Source organism: Notamacropus eugenii, chromosome 2 (genome assembly GCF_028372415.1).
Source record: "Notamacropus eugenii isolate mMacEug1 chromosome 2, mMacEug1.pri_v2, whole genome shotgun sequence".
Lineage (NCBI taxonomy): Eukaryota > Metazoa > Chordata > Mammalia > Diprotodontia > Macropodidae > Notamacropus > Notamacropus eugenii.
In genome coordinates, this window is record NC_092873.1 from 67,634,030 (window position 1) to 67,653,485 (window position 19,456).

A 19,456-nucleotide genomic window follows, 5' to 3' on the forward strand; every position below is an offset into this window, starting at 1 on the left:
CCCTAATCTGCTGGTGAATAGGACTGTAGCATGGTCAAGGTTTAAGAAGAGTGAAAGCCCTGCAGAGGAGGCAGCCTCCACCAGGCACACCCTGAAGATAATTAAAGAGATTTTTCTTTCTTTTTCCTCTGCTCCTAATGGGTTTGTGTGAGGGAAGCCAGAGCCCAAGCGGAGGTGCTTGGCACCAAAGGCCCTGTGTGACTGGCCCAATGCCCGGCAGCACTTTCATTTAATTATTTAAGCGCTCAATTCCTTGTTGAAAATACAAAATTACAACCACTTAAAATATGGTCTGTGACTCAAAAATGGCCAGGAATATGCATTTTCACCCCTTGTAAGCTCAAAGGGAAATGGGGGTCATTCTGCAACTTTCTCAGGCCTGTTCTCAAATATGCTTCAATATCACCTCTGAATCATCCACCAGCCTAGAGCTGGCTCAGCCCAATTTTCAGCTGACACCCTAGAACAGGAGGGAGAGGTCAGGCTGGGTGAATCCACAAATAGGTCTCTCTGGTGGGACACATTTTACTTTCTCAACACTCTGAGCTTGTAATCGCCCATCAGAGCGAAATTAGGAGAACGGCTGATGATGGCTTTCAGGCAAGCATCAACCAAAATGCCTATTAAGACAAATGCACACTGAGTCAATCTGCGGACATTTTTCTTTTTTCTTTCAGTCTGTTCTCCTTGGTTTTTACACTGACACAGCAGTCAGACTGTGGAAGTGAATGGCAGGACCCCAATGCGCAGTAGTCAGACATACCTAGCTCTTTAAGAGACAAGAACACACACACACACACACACACACACACACACACACACACACACACACACACACACACTTTAGAGAGGTTCCACAGAAAAATTTTTACTTCTTTGAATTCTGAGGAAGCAAAATACAGACCCTACAGGGTCCAGGGCCCAGGGGCAATGGAAGAAAGGTATTTCTGGATCTAGCAGCCAGTTTAGGAAACTTCAGGAGGGTTTGCTTTGAACTTCATTAACCAATACCAATGGGGATTTGAGGACAAAGCCTCCTGCTTCCTTAGGCTCTGCTGGCGGGTGTGCCACAAGCAGCCTGTTCTTGGTGAGGTCACTCCCTTCTTCTATTCCATAACCTGAGGCTCATTTCCATGGTGACTGGTTCTCTTCCTGTCAGGGTTCTGTGAATGCTCCAAGGAAGAAAGGATTCATTTTAGCCAGATCCACTTGTCCCCCACGTCTGCATTATAGCCTGGATTGTATTTGTGACCTTTCAGCTGCAAAAGAAAAACAAACATCAGTATTGAGAGCCATTTCACAAGGGAACGTGATTACTGTCTCATGAAGGCTTTCAGCTATACCCAACACATCTCCACTCTCTGGAGACTTGTTGACCAGTATTCAAACATCTCTCTAGTCAAATTCTGATGTCACAGAGGAGGAAGCATCTTCTACTGGACCCAATTTTCTATACCCTCATATACATCCTAAGGGAAAAAGAGCACCCCAAGGGAGTAACCAACACTGGAGGGAAGACAGATATACCAATATCAAGATAGATATACCAATATCAATGCACTGTCATTCAAGCTGTAAAATGGTCCAACCAGTATGGATATGATTCTGGAATGATGAGTGTCCAACCAGTATGGATATGATTCTGGAATGATGAGTGAAACAGACAAACCTCCTGACCTAGATCCCACAAACAGGTCAGAAAAAGAGAGAACAGCCCCACTGATACCACAATGTTCACAGCAGCACTTTCTGTGACACCAAAAATGCTGGAGACAAAGCAAAAGTCTGTCAAGGAGGGAATGGCAGGTCAAAGTGTGTTCCAAAAATGCAATAGAATATCACTATATCAAAACTAATGGTGAATTTCAGAGTCTTAGTGAGATGTGACTGAGCTGGTGCAAAGCAGTGTAAACAGAACCAAAACACTCAAGTGTGAAGTGGATGAAGAGAACAGGAAAGCAAATCCAGGTGCAGCTGTAATGAACAACCTTGGCTCTGGACAAAGGTTAAGCAAACGCACTTTTCCTTTTCTTGGAGAGGTGGGGGTCTTTGAGGTGGACTGGTGTGTACACTGTTAGGAATGACTAAGGCTTTGGTTACATGCCACTGTTCTACTTTGCTACAAGAGAAGGTTCACAAGAGGCGTGGCCCAGGGGGCTTTATCTGGAAGGCACTGAACAAACTGAGAAGAAATAACCCAAGGCATCCTGATCAGATGGTGACAAGAAGCACTGGATGAGTACACAAGCCAACTACTGAGATAAGTGGGAGCACAGAGAGGAGCTGTCATCAATTACCTGAAGGGGAAAGAAGTCGCCCAAAGCATGTTCTCAGCATTATACCAGTCCATCTACCTGCCCTCGTGCAGCTTACAGCTTTAGTGAGGAGATAAGACACATGCAGTGAAATGATGATCTCAGACACTACCAATAACAAGGTGCAAAAGGGGAACGTCAGAGTATGCAAGGAAGACTTCCCACAAGAGAGGACCTGGAGAGGGTCAAAGTACAGATTCAGGGTGGCTGCTGAAGAAAGGCATGGAGACAGTCAAATCAAGGCCCATTCACAGGTCAGGAAGGTGCTGCCAAACCAGGAGGTGGACTCAGCAGGAGACAAGGCTCACATCTGGCGAGTGCAGTCATGAATGGAAGGCTCAAAGACATTCTGCTGAAGAACCAGGGAAGCCCCTCGAAATGGAAAGGAATCCCAGAGTGGGAGGGTAGCACATTGTCCACCAGCTCTGGACAGGTACTGCTTCCCCTGGTCCCTGGTGGGTCCTTCTGCTCACACACACCTGTTTCAATTTCACATGTCTAGGACGATCTGTTTTTTGTGATCACCACTACCTCTTCCTTGGTTTGGCACCAATCTGCTTCTCCCTTAATTTTTTTTAGCAGGGCCCATCTCCATTCTGAGCTCTTTGTGGTATCCATACAACTCTGGTGGAAGAGGCTTCTCACACATACTTACTGCCAATAGCCTTGTCACACAGGGAGTCACCCCTTTTGTTTCCCCTCTGTCAGCACCCTCATGCAGGACCTGATCACCTCAACCCTAAGCCAGTCTACAAGTCTCCCCTGGTCTCTCTGCCTGCACTATAGGATGCTTCTCTTCTACTACCAGACTTGGGATCTTAGAGCTCTAAATATGTCACTCTCCCATTCAGAAAACCTTTCAACAACTCCTTGTTGCCCAAATTTTTTAGTCTGGCCTTCCCAAGCCCCCACAATTGGACCCCAACCTGCCTTGGCTGAATTCCCTTTCACCCAAACCTGGCTCATTGGCCAGGGTGGACACCTTGCTCATCTATGAACACATTTTCTGTTCCCTTATCTCTGTCCACTGCCCCTGCCTGGAAGGTCCTCTCTTTCCCGTCTTTGCCAACACTCACCTGCCTTTTCTAATGACATCCCTCCTCTGCACTTCCCTCACACTTGGTTAGCAACTGCCCAAATAGTTGGCATCCTCATCATACCTGCCCCTTGTACTACAGGTATTCATATCCAAGTCTTTTCTCCTTGATGGAAGAGACCAGCCCTACTGGGTGCAGCTTTGCAGATTATTTGAAGGAAGATTCCCCCAATGTCACCAGAACAAAATAAAGCTAGTTTTTATCAGGCTTTGTAGGACTCAAAAATCAACAAGGTCAAGGTTCTGTCCCAACCAAAGCTTTGTTGAAATACTTAACTGCCCTCTCCTCTTCATAGTAAACAGATTGCTGCATTCTCCTCCAAATCAGATTGCAGCAGGTCTGAGGAGAGTACAGTTGGGAGAGGCACCGAGTGGCTTGCATATCCCAAAAACCCAGGGGGGGAAGAATCCCAAAGTGGAAACTAAGGGTCAGTCACTTAGAAAGCTTCTCCATCCCCCATTTAACAAGACTGATTAGCAATGATTCACTGGCCATTGTCAGCAATGACCAACGGAAAGAGGGCTGAGTGGCAGTCACAGGATCTGAGTTCCAATCTCCATGGCACCACTTACTCCCCAGATGACCATGAGCAGTTGGGGCAGCCTCTGGGCAATAAGAGGGGTTGGAGCAGACCTGACTAGCTAAGGTCTGCCCCCCACAACCCCACCACGCTTTCAATCGGTTGTTCTGCCCCTGGGCATGAAAGGAGACAGAACCATAAGGCAGAGCAAAGCACAGAATCGCATCAAGATGAGGGGATCCTATGGTTACCAGCCCTCGGGAGATGAGGGGGAAACATTCATTATTACCTTAGTTATTAATAAGTAGCAATACATAGGCACATGAATGCTGAAACTAACCAAGGCTCTCTCCCTGAAACTCACATCATCCACTAAATCACTGAATCTATTCCCGAGCCACCAACAGTTTTCCCAGTTCAATCCTCTTTGTTCATCCCATCCCTGGCCAGCCTATGGTCCTAAATTCTGGGTTTTTGTCACTGGTGCAGCCTCCCTATATTCCCTGTGGAGGGTGTGGTTACTCAGCTGTGTACAAGGGCCACACAGAACACGTAGAGCTGGCAATGCTGCATGGCTCCTGGTCAAGCTGTTACCAGTCCTCTTTCACCTCTCAGGACAGTGCATCTGTGGTTGGATGTCCTTGGCTTCTTTCCCAACTGGCAGGGGTTTCCAGCACTTGGCCTGACGGTGGGCCGAGGGCTTCAGTCTGACAACGTGACAGATAAAGCCTTGCTCCTCCATGTTACAGAAGGATATCACCTCCCTACGACACCATCCGATACCAAGACTTTGGCCTCTATTGTCTTAAGGTTTTGTTTTAAGCACTGAAGAAACACTTCTATCTTGCTTTATCCCCTTCTCACTACAAACAATTACTCAAGAGACAAGCTAGCAACTTTCCTTGTGACTTGTATTCAAGTTAGAATAGCCACTCACTGAGTGCTTCCTGTATGCCAGGCACTATACAAAATGCTGGGATCCCAAGGGCCTCCCAAGGGGAGACAACCTGTGTCTGATTCAAAGCTGAGAAAACAGAGGAAGTCAAGAGAATGTTCATTTCCCTCAGTTACTAGAGTCAAACCCACACTGAGATGATGCCCTAAGGGCTAGGCTTCTCCACCACTGTCTTCCTCTCTGGTGAGGACAAAGTGATCACTGTACACAGTCTGTTTCATTACCTCATAAAATTCTAATTAACAACTAATTTCCTTAAAATCTTTCAATCTCCTCTGCCGCTTCATCTACAGCTCCCTACTGCAGCTGCTGATTAAAGCACTAGACTTCATTCATAATTCAGGATGCTTTCATGTGCTCATTTCCAATCTAAAAAGTAAAAATGATCTCTGGTGAAAGTATAATTTAACCACACCTGCACGTGGCCTATGAGAAACCACTGAAAACGGAATACTTGGGTGGCTCCACCACTTCCTTCCCAGGGCTGGACGTTCCCTCCAACCCCACAGACGGCCATCCTTTAATGCCTTCTTGTGCCAGATAATTTCTGCTCATCAAGTTCTCAGAGGCCTCTCCTACAAAGGGCACAAGCCACACGGCTCTCCAAGCGCAGACTATCCGCATAGAGGCTACCTCCTTGGCCTCCCTTCTGCTCACATGCAACTCTGACCGTGTTTCCTGGATCATCTCATGAGCAAGTCACCCTCACAGTGTGCTGTGGTCACTAACCTGTGCTGACCTACGCAGGTGCGAGGTGCCCTTGGATTGTCATTCCCAGGATCTACAGCCTTGTAGCGCTATGCAGGGGAGGGGCATTTGCAGCAGTGGGCAGCATGAAGTCACTGAAAGCCCAACACCATTTAAAATACAATCCTGGCCTACTTCATTCTTCTTTGTTTATTATCCACATCCAGAATGTCTCCAAAAGTCACCTAATTAAATGGGCTGTCCCACCAGGCTCACAATAATGTACATCTTTCACTCACTTTGTCTTTCTATGGTGGATGATCTAGGGTGCACTACTATGGAGTTTTTACCTCTGGTACTCCCTAGTCGGACACAAGGAGTACAACATCATCAGTGAACACAGTCATTTGGAGAATCTTAACAGGAAATGCTCTAAATTGGACCTCATGGAGGCCTTTTCATATGATGCTGGCAAACATCACCCCTGCTTTAAACCAATAAACCAGAAAAAGGGTGGGACCTAATATTCTCTATGTGTCTCAGTAAGTTTGTGATACAAACCTGTGGACCTTGAGAGGAAACAGTCTGGAAAAGATGCCGACTCCTCCTTCACATTTTCATCAAGGACATCCCTTAAGAAACCTGGATAAACCATTCTCATCAAAACATTATGGCAACGTGAAAGGGGCATGAGGTCAGTAGCTGCTTACGTCTCTTCTCTTGCCTTCCTGCTAATTAGGTGCCATCTGAGGCCATTTCTCTTTTTTGGAATGGTCTGACATTTTGAGGATCCACCATTTAGTGCCATTAAAATTCAATCACTGAGGTACAGACCATTCTGCTCTATGTGTGTGTCTGGTCAGGCCCACTTGCTATTCGCAAATGCATATAGGTGTAGAATGCTGTGTTATCCCAGAACATCTGATGTTCTGTGTTCAGGTCTGGGCACCACCTTGAACAAATCATTCAGGATGGTGAAGGACTTCACCCTCTGCTCTGGACTTGGGGTGGGACCAGGGAAGGAAGAGATGACAGCTGTCTGTAAGTACTTGAGGAGATGTCATAGGAAAGATGTAAGTGACTCATTCTGCTTAACCCCAAAGGACGAACAAGGAGCAATGGGTAGAAGGAGCAGAAGTAGACTGAGCTTCACGGAAAAATATAACTTTCTGAGTGGAAGTGAGATACCAAAGGAGAATGGGCTGTTTTGGAAAGGACTAGGCTCTCATTTATTAGAGATTTTCAAGCAAAGGCTGGATGACCACCTGCTGGGAACACTTTGATGTCTTCACCCCTGAGGTGTCAAACAAGGGTCAAGCTGCTGACCCAGATTAAAAAGTAATTGGGAAGCACTTAATGAATAAAACTGCAACAGCACACAAATATGTTACTCTGTTGTTTTCTAGGTCAGCATGCAGCCCCCAGGGCCACTCTGGGATGGTATAGCGGGTCCAATTTCTACTTTTGTTGGACACTCAGCACCAGAGACGCAAGACTCCTTCCGACTCGGAGCCTGTGACTCTAAGGCCAAATTTAGTGTATGAACTTTGCATAACTGACAGCAGTGATCAAGTGAAGGTCCTTTGCTCAGGATCCTGGGGACCTCAAAACAAGTAAGGAGCTTGGACGCCACTCCTAAATGGGGGCTAAGAAGACAATGCAGGTTTTGCTTCTCCCACCCTTGGCTCCTCCTCCACGGTTCATCAATAAAGATGCAGCCTGCCCCACAGCGCTCCACAGCCTAGCAGACCCTGTCTTTCCTTCCCTTGCCCCAGTCACTCCAGCTCCATTGCTTGGATCTCCACTACAAAGCTAGACAAAAGGTCTCCAGTCTCCTCACAGTCAGCCTGGGTCCTCCTCACAGGATTAGCTTTACAAAGGTTTTTAATTTAAAGGTATCGTTTCACACTTCAGCTAAACATTGCAGTAGCCAACTGTATGTATTAACAACAGTGCCTCCTGAGGAGGAAGGGGCCACGTGACAGTGTGGCTGTTAGTTTCCACCTCTGCAAAACAAAATTTCAGTCACAAACCAGAGAATAAAAAAGCCAGGACAGCATCAAGCCTGCTGTGTCCAGCCACCATCTATTAATTGTATCACAAAATTTGCTCTCTTTGGCATTCTGAAGACAACATGTAATTGGCCCTGTGTTACTTAGAGAGAGTCTCTGATGATCAGGATAATCAGTTATTAGTACATTAGACCAACAGAGGCCCACAGGGAAGGTTTTCATTTCTAACACTTCACACTAGGAGGAGGCAAAGCAGGCTTTGTCTTTCATACAATTACTACAAGTCTGCATCTCATTTAAAATAGAACTTCACACCTTCATCACCTTGGGCAGCATCACCATGGGGCTTTGGTAAAAGAGATCGGCATTATTTGGATATGCGTTTAAGGGTATTTCCCAAACAGAGCAGAATTTCAGTTATTCACACAGCCTGACATTTCTAGCAGGAACACGACTCTTCTGGTTTGGGTTACAAGTCCTCAGAGGGTTTGTAAAAGTGTATATATGTTCAAAGGGAAAATGTACCCATTAAAGATCCTCCTTGTTTGCAGGAGGACACACACACACACACACACACACACACACACACACACACACACATATATGCATTTTAAAACAGACGAGGTGAGAGCATCATGCTGGAGTGCCATGAATTTCTCTAACATCTACTGCATTTAGGGTAAATAAACCTCACATTCCAAGGCATGACCTGGATAAAAGGACCTGAAAAAGTGAAAGGATGATGGAAACTTTTAGAGAAGTCATCTGCCTCAAACCTTTTCTCTGAATTAAACCTAAAAACAAATAGAACCTGGCTCAATTTGACAAAGAAAAGCTCAGTGAATTCTAAGTACTTTGCTTAGCTGTTTCTTGCTGCTCTACATTCCTCCTAAAGCTTTCATTATAAAGAGAACACCAGTTACTGAGTAAGTGAAACTTTTCACTCAATGGCAGCACATCACACACGGTACTTTCAAACAGACCATGCCAGAGCTAACTTATGAGGGAGAAGGTGGGGATGGAGATAAGATTTTAGATTTTTAGTCTACTACAGATATGGCAGCATGAAGAGGAACGGATGGAATAAGTATTTATTAAGCTTCTACTAGAAGGGAGCTAGGGGGCACCATAGTGCACAGAGCACCAGGCATGCAGTCTGGAAAACTCTGCCTGTGTTCTAATCTGACCTCAAACACTTACTAGCTGTGTGACCCTGGGCAAGTCACTTCACCTTGTTTGCCTCAGTTTCCTTATTTGTAAAATGAACTGGAAAAGGAAATGGCAAAACACTCCCATATTTTTTACCAAGAAAACCCCTAATGGGGTCACAGAGAGTCAGATATGACTGAATAACAAGAGCTTACTACGTGCTAGGCATTGTGCTGACCATTTTACAAATATTTCATTTGATCCTCACAACAGTCCTCCAAGGGAGGTGCTGTTATTATCACCACTTTAAAATGGGGGAAACTGAGGCAAACAGAAGTTAAGTGACTTGTCCAAGGTCACCCACTAAGGAAGCACTGAATTCAGGCTTTTCCCCACTCCAGAGCCAACGCACCACTGCCTGCACCGCCTCGGAGGCAGCACAAAGGGCACTTATTGACTTTGGAATCCAAGGCTTTGGGTTCTAATTCCAAGTCTGCCATTTTGGACAAGCTGCCAGGCCTCTGGGGCTTAGTTTTGTCATCTATAAAAACAGACACCTAGTTGGTGGGATTACACACACACACACACACACACACACACACACACACACACAGACAAAGAGAGATACAGAGCACAGGGTGAGTGGAATAGAATGGAATCATATCTAAAAAAAAATGAAATTAAGGGGTGAGAGAGGAATATATTGGGAGAAGAAAGGGAGAAATGGAATGGGGCAAATTATTTCTCATAAAAGAGGCAAGAAAAAGACTTCAATGGAGGGAAAAAGGGGAGAGGTGAGAGAAAACGTGAAGCTTACTCTCATCACATCTGACTCAAGGAAGGAATAAAATACACACTCATTTTGATATGAAAAGCTATCTCACAATATAGGAAAGAGGGGGAGAAGGGGATAAGCAAGGTAGGGGGGAGGATGGAAGGGAGGGCAATGGGAAGAGGGAGCAATTAGAAGTCAACACTCTTGGGGAGGGACAAGGTCAAAAGAGAGCATAGAAGCAATGGGGGGCAGGATAGGATGGAGGGAAATATAGTTAGTCTTACACAGCATGACTATTTTGGAAGTCATTTGCAAAACTACACAGATATGGCCTCTGTTGAATTGCTTGCCTTCCCAATGGAGATGGGTGGGGAGGGAGGAAGGAGGAGAAGTTGGAACTCAAAGTTTTCCTCAAAGTATTGTTCCTGCATACACCTGGGAAATAAGAAATACAGGTAATGTGGTACAGAAATTTATCTTGCCCTACAGGACAAAAGAGAAGATGGGGATAAGGGAAGGGAGGGATGTTAGAAGGGAGGGCAGACTGGTGATAGGGGTAATGAGAATGCTCAGCGTTTTGGGGTGGGGGGAGGGGAGAGACGGGGAGAAAATCTGGAACTCAAAATTTTGTGGAAATGAATGTTGAAAACTTAAATAAATAAAAAACAAACAAACAAACAAACAAAACCCAGGCACCTTCCAGCTCTAAAGGATGCTGCAAATTAGCCCCTGGCTTGGATGCAGCACAATCTGGCTTGAGGGCAGTCACAAAGCTTGTACGGAGACTGGTTTAGACACTGTGTGTCTGGACTACCAACCTGAATGTTTGATGCGATTCTGTGATACTGAGTCCCGGGGATGAGGACTCCCAGATGCAGCATGGGCTAACGTCTGGTGAGCCTGGCATCACTCAGGAAGCACTTGGAAGCCCAATCCTGAGAAAGTGACCAGAGCCAAAGCACTTAAGCCCTCAGTGCTTCTGGCAAGTCTCTAAATAGACAAACTCAGGACAACTAATGGCTGATCAAGCTGCAATGGTGAAGGCAGCTTCACCAGGAGTTCCACCAAGGTCCAAAGAACTGAGTCCTACTTCTGACATTTACTACTTGTATGGCCTTGGACAAGTCCCTTCCCTTCCCTGGACCTCAAATTTCTCATCTGTAAAATGGGTAAAGGAAGGGTTTGGAGTCAGAGCTCTGGGGAACCCATCTAGGGACCCCTGTGATTCTGTTCAAAGGTTCTGGGTGGCTGCCACAAGGAAAGCAATTAAAAGCATGTCTTAGGCCCCTACTCAGCAAACAAAGTCAAAGAAGAGATGGTCCCAGCCCTCAAGAAACCCATATGCCTCTTAGGATAACAACAATTCCTTTAATTCAGGTGATTACTACATATTCTTCTATAGGCAAGAATCCTTTAAAAGAAATGAAGAAGCCCTCCTAGTCAATAAAAGGATGAGAAAAACAGTACTGAGGCATAATCTCCAAAATGACCAAATGAAATCTGGTCAACATCACAGTAATACAAGTCTATGCTCCAACCACTGATGCCAGAGAGGCCAAAGTCAATCATTTCCATGAAGACCTACAACATCTTTCAGAAATAATACTCCTGGGAGGAGCCAAGATGGTGGAGTAGAAAGATACACATATGCTAGCTCCGAACCCACAGCCCATAAAATACCTGTAAAGAAGAACTCCCAACAAATTCTGGAGCAGCAGAAGCCACAGAACAACAGAGTGGGGGAGATTTCTGTTCCAGAGAGACCTGAAAAACTGACACGAAAGGTCCGTCGCTCACTGGACCTGGAGCTGAGCCCAGGCCGGCCTTGGCCGCTTGGCACCGAGGGGAGCACATCCAAGCAGGCTTCAGGGACAGAATCTCCAGTGGCCGCGCAGGGCCCTCCACCCACAGGTGCCAAAGGTCAGTGAGAAGGTCTTTTTGGCTCGCCCCCAACAGGGGAGCAGGGTATCCCCATAACTCAGGCCCCCTCAGGAGGCAGCAGCGGAGGCAGCAGCAGACAGGGGCTCCCAAAGCTGGCAGGAGCTCGGATCCATTGTTGAAGGTCTCTGAATTAACTCCCTGAGGGAACTGAGCCCCGTGTGGCAGCCCTGCCCCCACCTGAGCACCTGAACTTAATCTCACACTGAATGGCAGCCCCTCCCCGCCAAAAGCCCTGAGGCTGGGAAGCAGCATCTGAATCTCAGACCCCAAGCACTGGCTGGGTGGATCTGGAGGCGAAGTGGGTGTGAAGAGAATATTCAGAAGTCAAGTCACTTGCTGGGAAAATGTCCAGAAAAGGGGGAAAAAAAAGTAAGACCATAGAAGGTTACTTTCTTGGTGAACAGATATCTCCTCCCCTTCCTTTCAGATGAGGAAGAACAATGCTTACCATTAGGGAAAGACATAGAAATCAAGGCTTCTGTATCCCAAACATCCAAAATAAATATTCAATGGACTCAGGCCATGGAAGAAATCAAAAAGGATTTTGAAAATCAAGTTAGAGAGGTGGAGGAAAAATTGGGAAGAGAAATGAGAGAGATGCAAGAAAAGCAGGTCAACACCTTGCTAAAGGAGACCCAAAAAAATGATGAAGAAAATTACACCTTGAAAAATAGGCTAACTCAATTGGCAAAAGAGGTTCAAAAAGCCAATGAGGAGAAGAATGCTTTAAAAAGCAGAATTAGCCAAATGGAGAGGAGGTTCAAAAGCTCACTGAAGAAAATAGTTCTTTAAAAATTAGAATGGAACAGATGGAGGCTAATGACTTTATGAGAAACCAAGAAATCACAAAACAAAACCAAAAGAATGAAACAATGGAAGATAATGTGAAATATCTCATTGGACAAACAACTGACCTGGAAAATTGATCCAGGAGAGACAATTTAAAAATTATGGGATTACCTGAAAGCCATGATCAAAAAAAGAGCCTAGACATCATCTTTCATGAAATTATCAAGGAAAACTGCCCTGAGATTCTAGAACCAGAGGGCAAAAATAAATATAGAAAGAATCCACTGATCACCACCTGAAAGAGATCCAAAAAGAGAAACTCCTAGGAACATTGTGGCCAAATTCCAGAATTCCCTGGTCAAGGAGTAAATATTGCAAGCAGCTAGAAAAAAAAATTCAAGTATTGTGGAAATACAATCAGGATAACACAAGATCTAGCAGCCTCTACATTAAGGGATCGAAGGGCATGGAACAGGATATTCCAGAAGTCAAAGGAACTAGGACTAAAACCAAGAATCACCTACCCAGAAAAACTGAGTATAATACTTCAGGGGAAAAAATGGTCTTTCAATGAAATAGAGGACTTTCAAACATTCTTGATGAAAAGACCAGAGCTGAAAAGAAAATTTGACTTTCAAACAAGAATGAAGAGAAGCATGAAAAGGTGAACAGCAAAGAGAAGTCATAAGGGACTTACTAAAGTTGAACTGTTTACATTCCTACATGGAAAGTCAATATTTGTAACTCTTGAAACTATTCAGTATCTGGGTACTGGGTGGGATTACACACACACACACACACACACACACACACACACACACACACACACACACACACACACACACACACACACACACAGACAGAGAGCACAGAGTGAATTGAATAGGATGGGATCATATCTTAAAAAAGTGAACTTAAGGGGTGAGAGAGAAATATATTGGGAGGAGAAAGGGAGAAATGGAATGGAGCAAATTATCTCTCATAAAAGAGGCAAGCAAAAGACTTCTTAGTGGAGGGAAAAAGAGGGGAGGTGAGAGAAAAACATGAAGTTTACTCTCATCACATTCCACTAAAGGAGCGAATAAAATGCACACTCATTTTGGTATGAAAACCTATCTCACAATACAGGAAAGTGGGGGAGAAGGGGATAAGCAGGGTGGGGGGGATAATGGAAAGGAGGGCAATGGGAGGAGGGAACAATTTGAAGTCAACACTCTTGGGGAGGGACAGGATCAAAAGAGAATAGAAGCAATGGAGGGCAGGACAGGGTGGAGGGAAATATAGTTAGTCTTATACAACATGACTATTATGGAAGTAATTTGCAAAACTACACAGATATGGCCTATATTGAATTGCTTGCCTTCCAAAGGGAATGGGTGGGGAGGGAGGGATGAAGAGAAGTTTGAACTCAAAAGTTTTAGGAACAACTGTCGAGTTCTGTTCTTGCTACTAGGAAATAAGAAATACAGGTAAAGGGGTATATAAAGTTCTCTGGCCCTACAGGACAAAAGAGAAGATGGGGACAAGGGAAGGGAGGGATGATAGAAGAGAGGGCAGATTGGTGATAGGGGCAATTAGAATGCTCAGTGTTTTGGGGTGGGGGGAGGGGACAAATGGGGAGAAAATTTGGAACCCAAAATTTTGTGAAAATGAATGTTAAAAGTTAAATAAATAAATTTAAAAAAGAAAAAAAAAGATTAAAAAAATAAAAAAGAAACAATACTCCAAAAGGAGTCACATTTATCATAGGGGATTGGCATGCTAAAGTGGGAAACCAAAAGATAATTGGGATAACAGGGAGTTTGGCCTTGGAGAACCAAATGAAGCAGGGCAGAGTTTTGTCAAGATAACTTGTTGGTCACAGAAAACCTTCTTTTTCAACAATCCAAAAAGTGATTGTAGACACAGAATCACCAGATGATCAATACTGAAATCAGACAGATTATGTGTTTTTGTAGTCAGAGGTGGAGAAGCTCTAAACAGTCAGCTAAAACAAGGCCTGGAGCTGACTGTGGATCACTGGTTTCTTGCTGCAAAATTCAGACTTAAATTGAAGAAAGTAGGGAAAACCATCAGACCATATAAGGATAACCTAAACAAGTGTATGAACATACAGTGGAAGTGACAACTAGATTTAAGGGGTCAGATTTGGTAGGCAGAGTGTCTGAAGAACTATGGACAGAGGTTCTTAATACTGCACAGAAGGCAGCAACAAAAAACTTCCCAAATAAAAAGAAGTGGAAGAAAGCAAAATGGCATCTGATGAGGCTTTACAAAAAGCTAAGGAAAGAAGGAAAACAAAAGGGACACGATAAAGGGAAACATCACCAACTGAACACAGAATTCCAGAGAACAACAAGAAAAGATAAAGTTTTCTTAAATAAGCAATGCAAAGAAGTAGAAGAAAAGAATAAAACAGGAAAGACAAGATCTTTTCAAGAACATCAGAGATATCATGCACAGATGGGCATGATAAAAGAATACACAAAGGACTTGTTAAGAAAGAGCATAACATCACCTTTAATCACGATAGTGTGGTTACTGATCTAGAGCCAGACATCCTGGAGAATGAATAAAGTGGGCCTTACTAAGCATTGCCAACAATAAGGCCAGTGGAACTGATAGAATTCCAAGTGAACTGGGAACCCTATTGATGCTGCTAAAGTGCTGCACTCAGTATGCCAGCAGACTTGGGAAGCTTAACAGTGGGCATTGGATTGTAAAAAATCAGTTTAAGTCCCAATCCCAAAGAAGGGCAATGCCAAGGAATATTCAAATTACCAAACAACTGTGCTCATTTCACATGCCAGCAGGGCACTTAAGATTCTAAATGCTGGGTTTCAGCAATATGTGAACCAAGAATTACCAGAAGAGCAGACTGGTTTTCAAAGAGGCAGAGGAACTAGAGACCAAATTGCCAACATTGGCTGGATTACGAAGAAAGCAAGGGAGTTCCAGAATAACATCTACTTCTGCTTCACTGACTCCACTAAAGCCTTGACTGTGTGGAACACAACAAAATGAGGCAAGTCATCAAAGAGATGGGAGCATCAGATCATCTTGTCTCCTGAGGTACCTGTACACAGGCCAAGGACCAACAGTTAGAACAAAACACAGAACAACTGACTGGTTTAAGATTGGAAAAGGACCATGACAAAGCTGCATATTGTCACTTTGTTGATTTACTTCATATGCAGAGCACATCATATGAAATGCCAGGCTGGACAAATCAAAAGCCAGAATGAGATTACTAGGAGAAATAGGAACAATCTCAGATATGCAAATGATACCACTTTCATGGCAGAAAGTGAAGAGGAATTGAGAAGCCTCTTGATGAAGGTGACAGAGGAGAATGTAAAAGCTGGCCTGAAGCATAACATTAAAAAAACTAAGATCCTGGCAATTGGTCCTATCATTTCCTGGAGAACAGAGGAAGAAGAAATGGAAGCACTGTCCTATTTTACATTCTTGGGCTCAAAGATCATTGCAGATGGTGACAGCAGTCATGAAATTAAAGGATGCTTACTCCTTGGAAGAAAAACTATGGCAAACCTGGACAACATGCTAAAAAAGCAGAGATATCATTTTGCCAACAAAGATCAAAGCTATGGTTTCTCCTGTAGTGATGTATGGCTGTGAGAGTTGGATTACAAGGAAAGCTGAATGCCATAGAATCAAAGCTTTTGAATTGTGGTGCTGGAGAAGATTTTTGAGAGTCTTTTAGACAGCAAGATCAAATCAGTCAATACTTAAAGAAACTAACTCAGCCTATTTACTGGAAGGATAAATACTAAAGCTAAAGCCTAAATACTTTGGCCACATAACAAGACAGGATTCATTGGAGAAAACCTTGATATTGGGAAAGATTGAAGGCAAAAGGAGATGGCAGAGGAAGACCTCAAACAGATGTCCACACCTGCCACATGAACGGTCACCAGCCTTTGCCAGAAGGGCTCCAAGAAGACCACGATGTTAGTTGGAGTTCTAACATGGCAGCTTTCACGGTCACTTCAGGAAATGAGAGAGCTTTCCTACCTTTTGCCAGTTGTCCTTACAGTGTCAGGCTTAAATGTTCTCAGGATGCTCTTGGTCTCTCAAGATTTCCATCAATTTATCCCTGGCTCCATTGTCCCTCTGAGCGTTTTACGAAACAGTAATGCTCACAATCTTACACAAGACATTTCAAACAAATCTACTCATCATCGAATCTCTACAATTGTCAAGGAAGTCAAACCTTTGCTAGCTAGAGAGGTGTCTAGTTTCCTTTGGCCTCCTCATTGTAGGAGCTGGTTTATACTGATTAAAACCCCCTTGAGTTTGCATTGTGAGAGGGAACAAGGAAGATCTGGGTTTAAGTCTTGTTTCAGGCACCTACTAGTTGTCTAAACATAGACCAAGTTATTTAATCCCTCAGGGGTCTAGGCAACTCTCTACATCAACACATTACCAATATGCACTGATGTTCCCTAGCCCCGAATCCACAACTTTAAGAAAAGTCTGTTCTTTTATCTACTTACCTTTTTTCAGAATTAATAGCTTGTTTAAGTATGTCAGAGTGAAATTACATGCCATATCTACTTTTCACTTTTTATTCTGTCTTACAATTTGTTACTGATTTTGGTCTTTGCTTTAGACAAGTTGGTGGCCTGATTATATATCAACAGCTGCTTTGGAAATGTTTCCCAAATCAATAGTCAGACATTTCCTGTCTATTATTGTCTGGGATGTTATTGAGTGCTCACTAAATCCAACACCCACTCTCCTCCAATTCAATTCAAGCAAATCTATAGACTTATCTCAAGAAGCTTACATTCTACTAGAATTTAATATCTTTTCTAAGAAAGTATTCCTGATACTGAGACTTCTCTGCAGTTTATAAGCCTTTGCCCTCTTTCATGTCCTAATCTGAGTTGTATCTTCCAATATATTGTTCAAAGTCCTCCCCTCCCTATGAATAATTTGCATTGAACCTACAGAATATTAAAGTATATTGACTATTTGATCAGAAGGAATAATGAGTTCTTTGTGGGATTTCTTCATTCCTTCATCCTCTCCAACAGATATCATTGTTCCACTCACTATAATCATCTTTGTGGGGTTATTCTGTCTTTGTTTGGTCTAGCATCCCTTGAGATGATGTTTCTTCTTGCCTTTGGCTGTCAAATGAGGCCAACTCCACCATCTCCTTGTGCCTTCCCAAATGGGAGGTCTCTCCTTTCTTGCTGGAGGCACTGCCGCTCCACTGGTCTCCCATACTTGTGCTTCCAGCATTGCACATACACAGTCTGACATGCTCCCTCACCCCACAGTCCTTCAGGTGCCAGAGCCTGCTGGACATAAGCCCTTCTCACCACTCATATGAGGCCTTCGTTATCTTTCACTTTGATTATTGCAACACCTCCTAAATGATTTCTCTGCCTTAGGTCTCTCTCCACTCTTACTCATCCTACAAACTACCACCAAATTAATTCTCCTTAGGTACAGACCTGACCATTGGACCCTTTATTCAGCTCTGACTGAGGCTTCCCTTCCATGCTCAATGGAGTGGCCCTGCCCTCTATTCATCACACACCACACCTTTCAAGAGTCATCCTTCACACTTGCCATGATCATCTCTTTACTTGAACCTTACAGCATGAGCACCAACTTCTACATGAAATCTTTCCTGATACCCTTCTCCCAACTACACACACCTGCATAATTGCTGATTCCCTACAAGAAAAATAAATATTGTGCTGCTTTATTTAATCCAATATTCTCTGTGATCTAGCCTTCTCATTTTGACAGACCCCACTTCTAAAGGGTATGATGGATTAAGGCAATGACTCCCAGTTTGGGCTAGGCCCCTCGCTTCTGTTTACCCTCTAAGCACAGAAGTCAGCCTGAGGTAGGCCCTCCTCAGGGAATGACTCCTATGTCCTTGATTTTCCTAATCAAAGTTAGAGATGACCAGAGAGAACCTAACTGAGATGGCTTATGCATCTCTGGCCAAGACTGCTAGGGGGAGCTGGATCTCAAAAAGCAACTAGCATTCATTCCTGAAGTGTTAGAGAAGGGGTATAAGCAGCCACAAGTGAAGGCCAGTCCACTTTCCCTATCTTCAGATTAATCCTTTCATCTGAGGATTAGTCCTGGTCTCCTCCCTGCCCTCTAATGAAGAAGTAAGAAGGAGAAGTCTAGAAATATTAACCCATCCCCTCCTGTCCAGCAGTAGGGATTGCCTTTGCCAGGGGAGCTCCAATAATGTAGTATTAGGTCAGTGAACAGGAAGAAAGGTCCTCATTTGGGGTCTTTTAGCACAAATGAAGGTGGGCCTATTAATAAACTGTTATACCACTTAGAGAATTGACTTATTTTTAAATTTTATTCATGAGACCTATGAGAATATAAGCTCCTTGAGTGTAGGAGCTGTTTACCTGACCACAGTGCCTGGCACATGGCAGGCAGTAAATGTTCATGGTCTGATGGCTAAATGTTCATAGTTTTCCTCACTGCTTCTGTGACTTCTATTTCCCCCAGATTTCTGCCAATACAAAAGCCAGCCCACTCTTAACCTTAAAATACGATGACCTTTAGGAGAGATTTTAAAATAAGATTTACTTGAAGATTTGACATGAATGGTGTGGAATAAAACCAAGTTAACTTTAAAGAGCCTTTCCTTTATACATCAAAATGAAACAGCTAAAAATTATTTTCCCACCAACCTCCACTTCATACCCCACTATGACTACAGGGAGTGCGCATTTACTAAGCTACCCTACTCACTGCCGTAAATGTTAGAAAATGAAAACACTCCTATAAGCTGCAAAACAAGACGAAAAATTGCTATTTGCCCCCCAGGTCCCACCCTGACATTTGTTCAAATGGCTGCAAAGAGCATCTTGTTTCTCCAATCATTCCAACCCAAGCGGTGAGTACCTCAGAGTGCTGAGTGCAAAGCTCCTGGCCAGAAGGTCAGAAATGCCCAAAGGAATCAGAAAAGAAGTACAGAAACACTTCAGTTGGTTAACCTTTGCTTTTCATCCCAAATGTTTGTTTCTTAAGAATGTTGAACCACTTAGGGTTTTTATCTAAGGAAAAGAGAAAGAGCTTCAGATAGAAAAACTTAGGGGTAAATTTCCATTCTCAATCCTCCCTCAAAGTCTGCAGAAGGATGAAAAACAAGCCAAGCCCTACTCACCTAGCAGAAAATATGAAAATTATCTCACTTCAATCA

The 19,456-nt window shown here is 43.8% G+C and overlaps 1 protein-coding gene across 2 annotated transcripts in view; it reads right to left on the reverse strand.

The window, feature by feature from the left end:
* Positions 1-848: 848 nt before the first annotated feature.
* Positions 849-19,456, reverse strand: part of NDUFA10 (NADH:ubiquinone oxidoreductase subunit A10) — a 49,433-nt gene continuing 30,825 nt past the window's right edge. For both annotated transcript variants that reach the window (XM_072640723.1, XM_072640724.1), the window contains one exon: positions 849-1,259. In XM_072640723.1, coding sequence (XP_072496824.1) covers positions 1,191-1,259 — 69 coding nt within the window. In that variant the 3' untranslated portion in view covers positions 849-1,190. The remainder of the gene's footprint in view (positions 1,260-19,456) is intronic.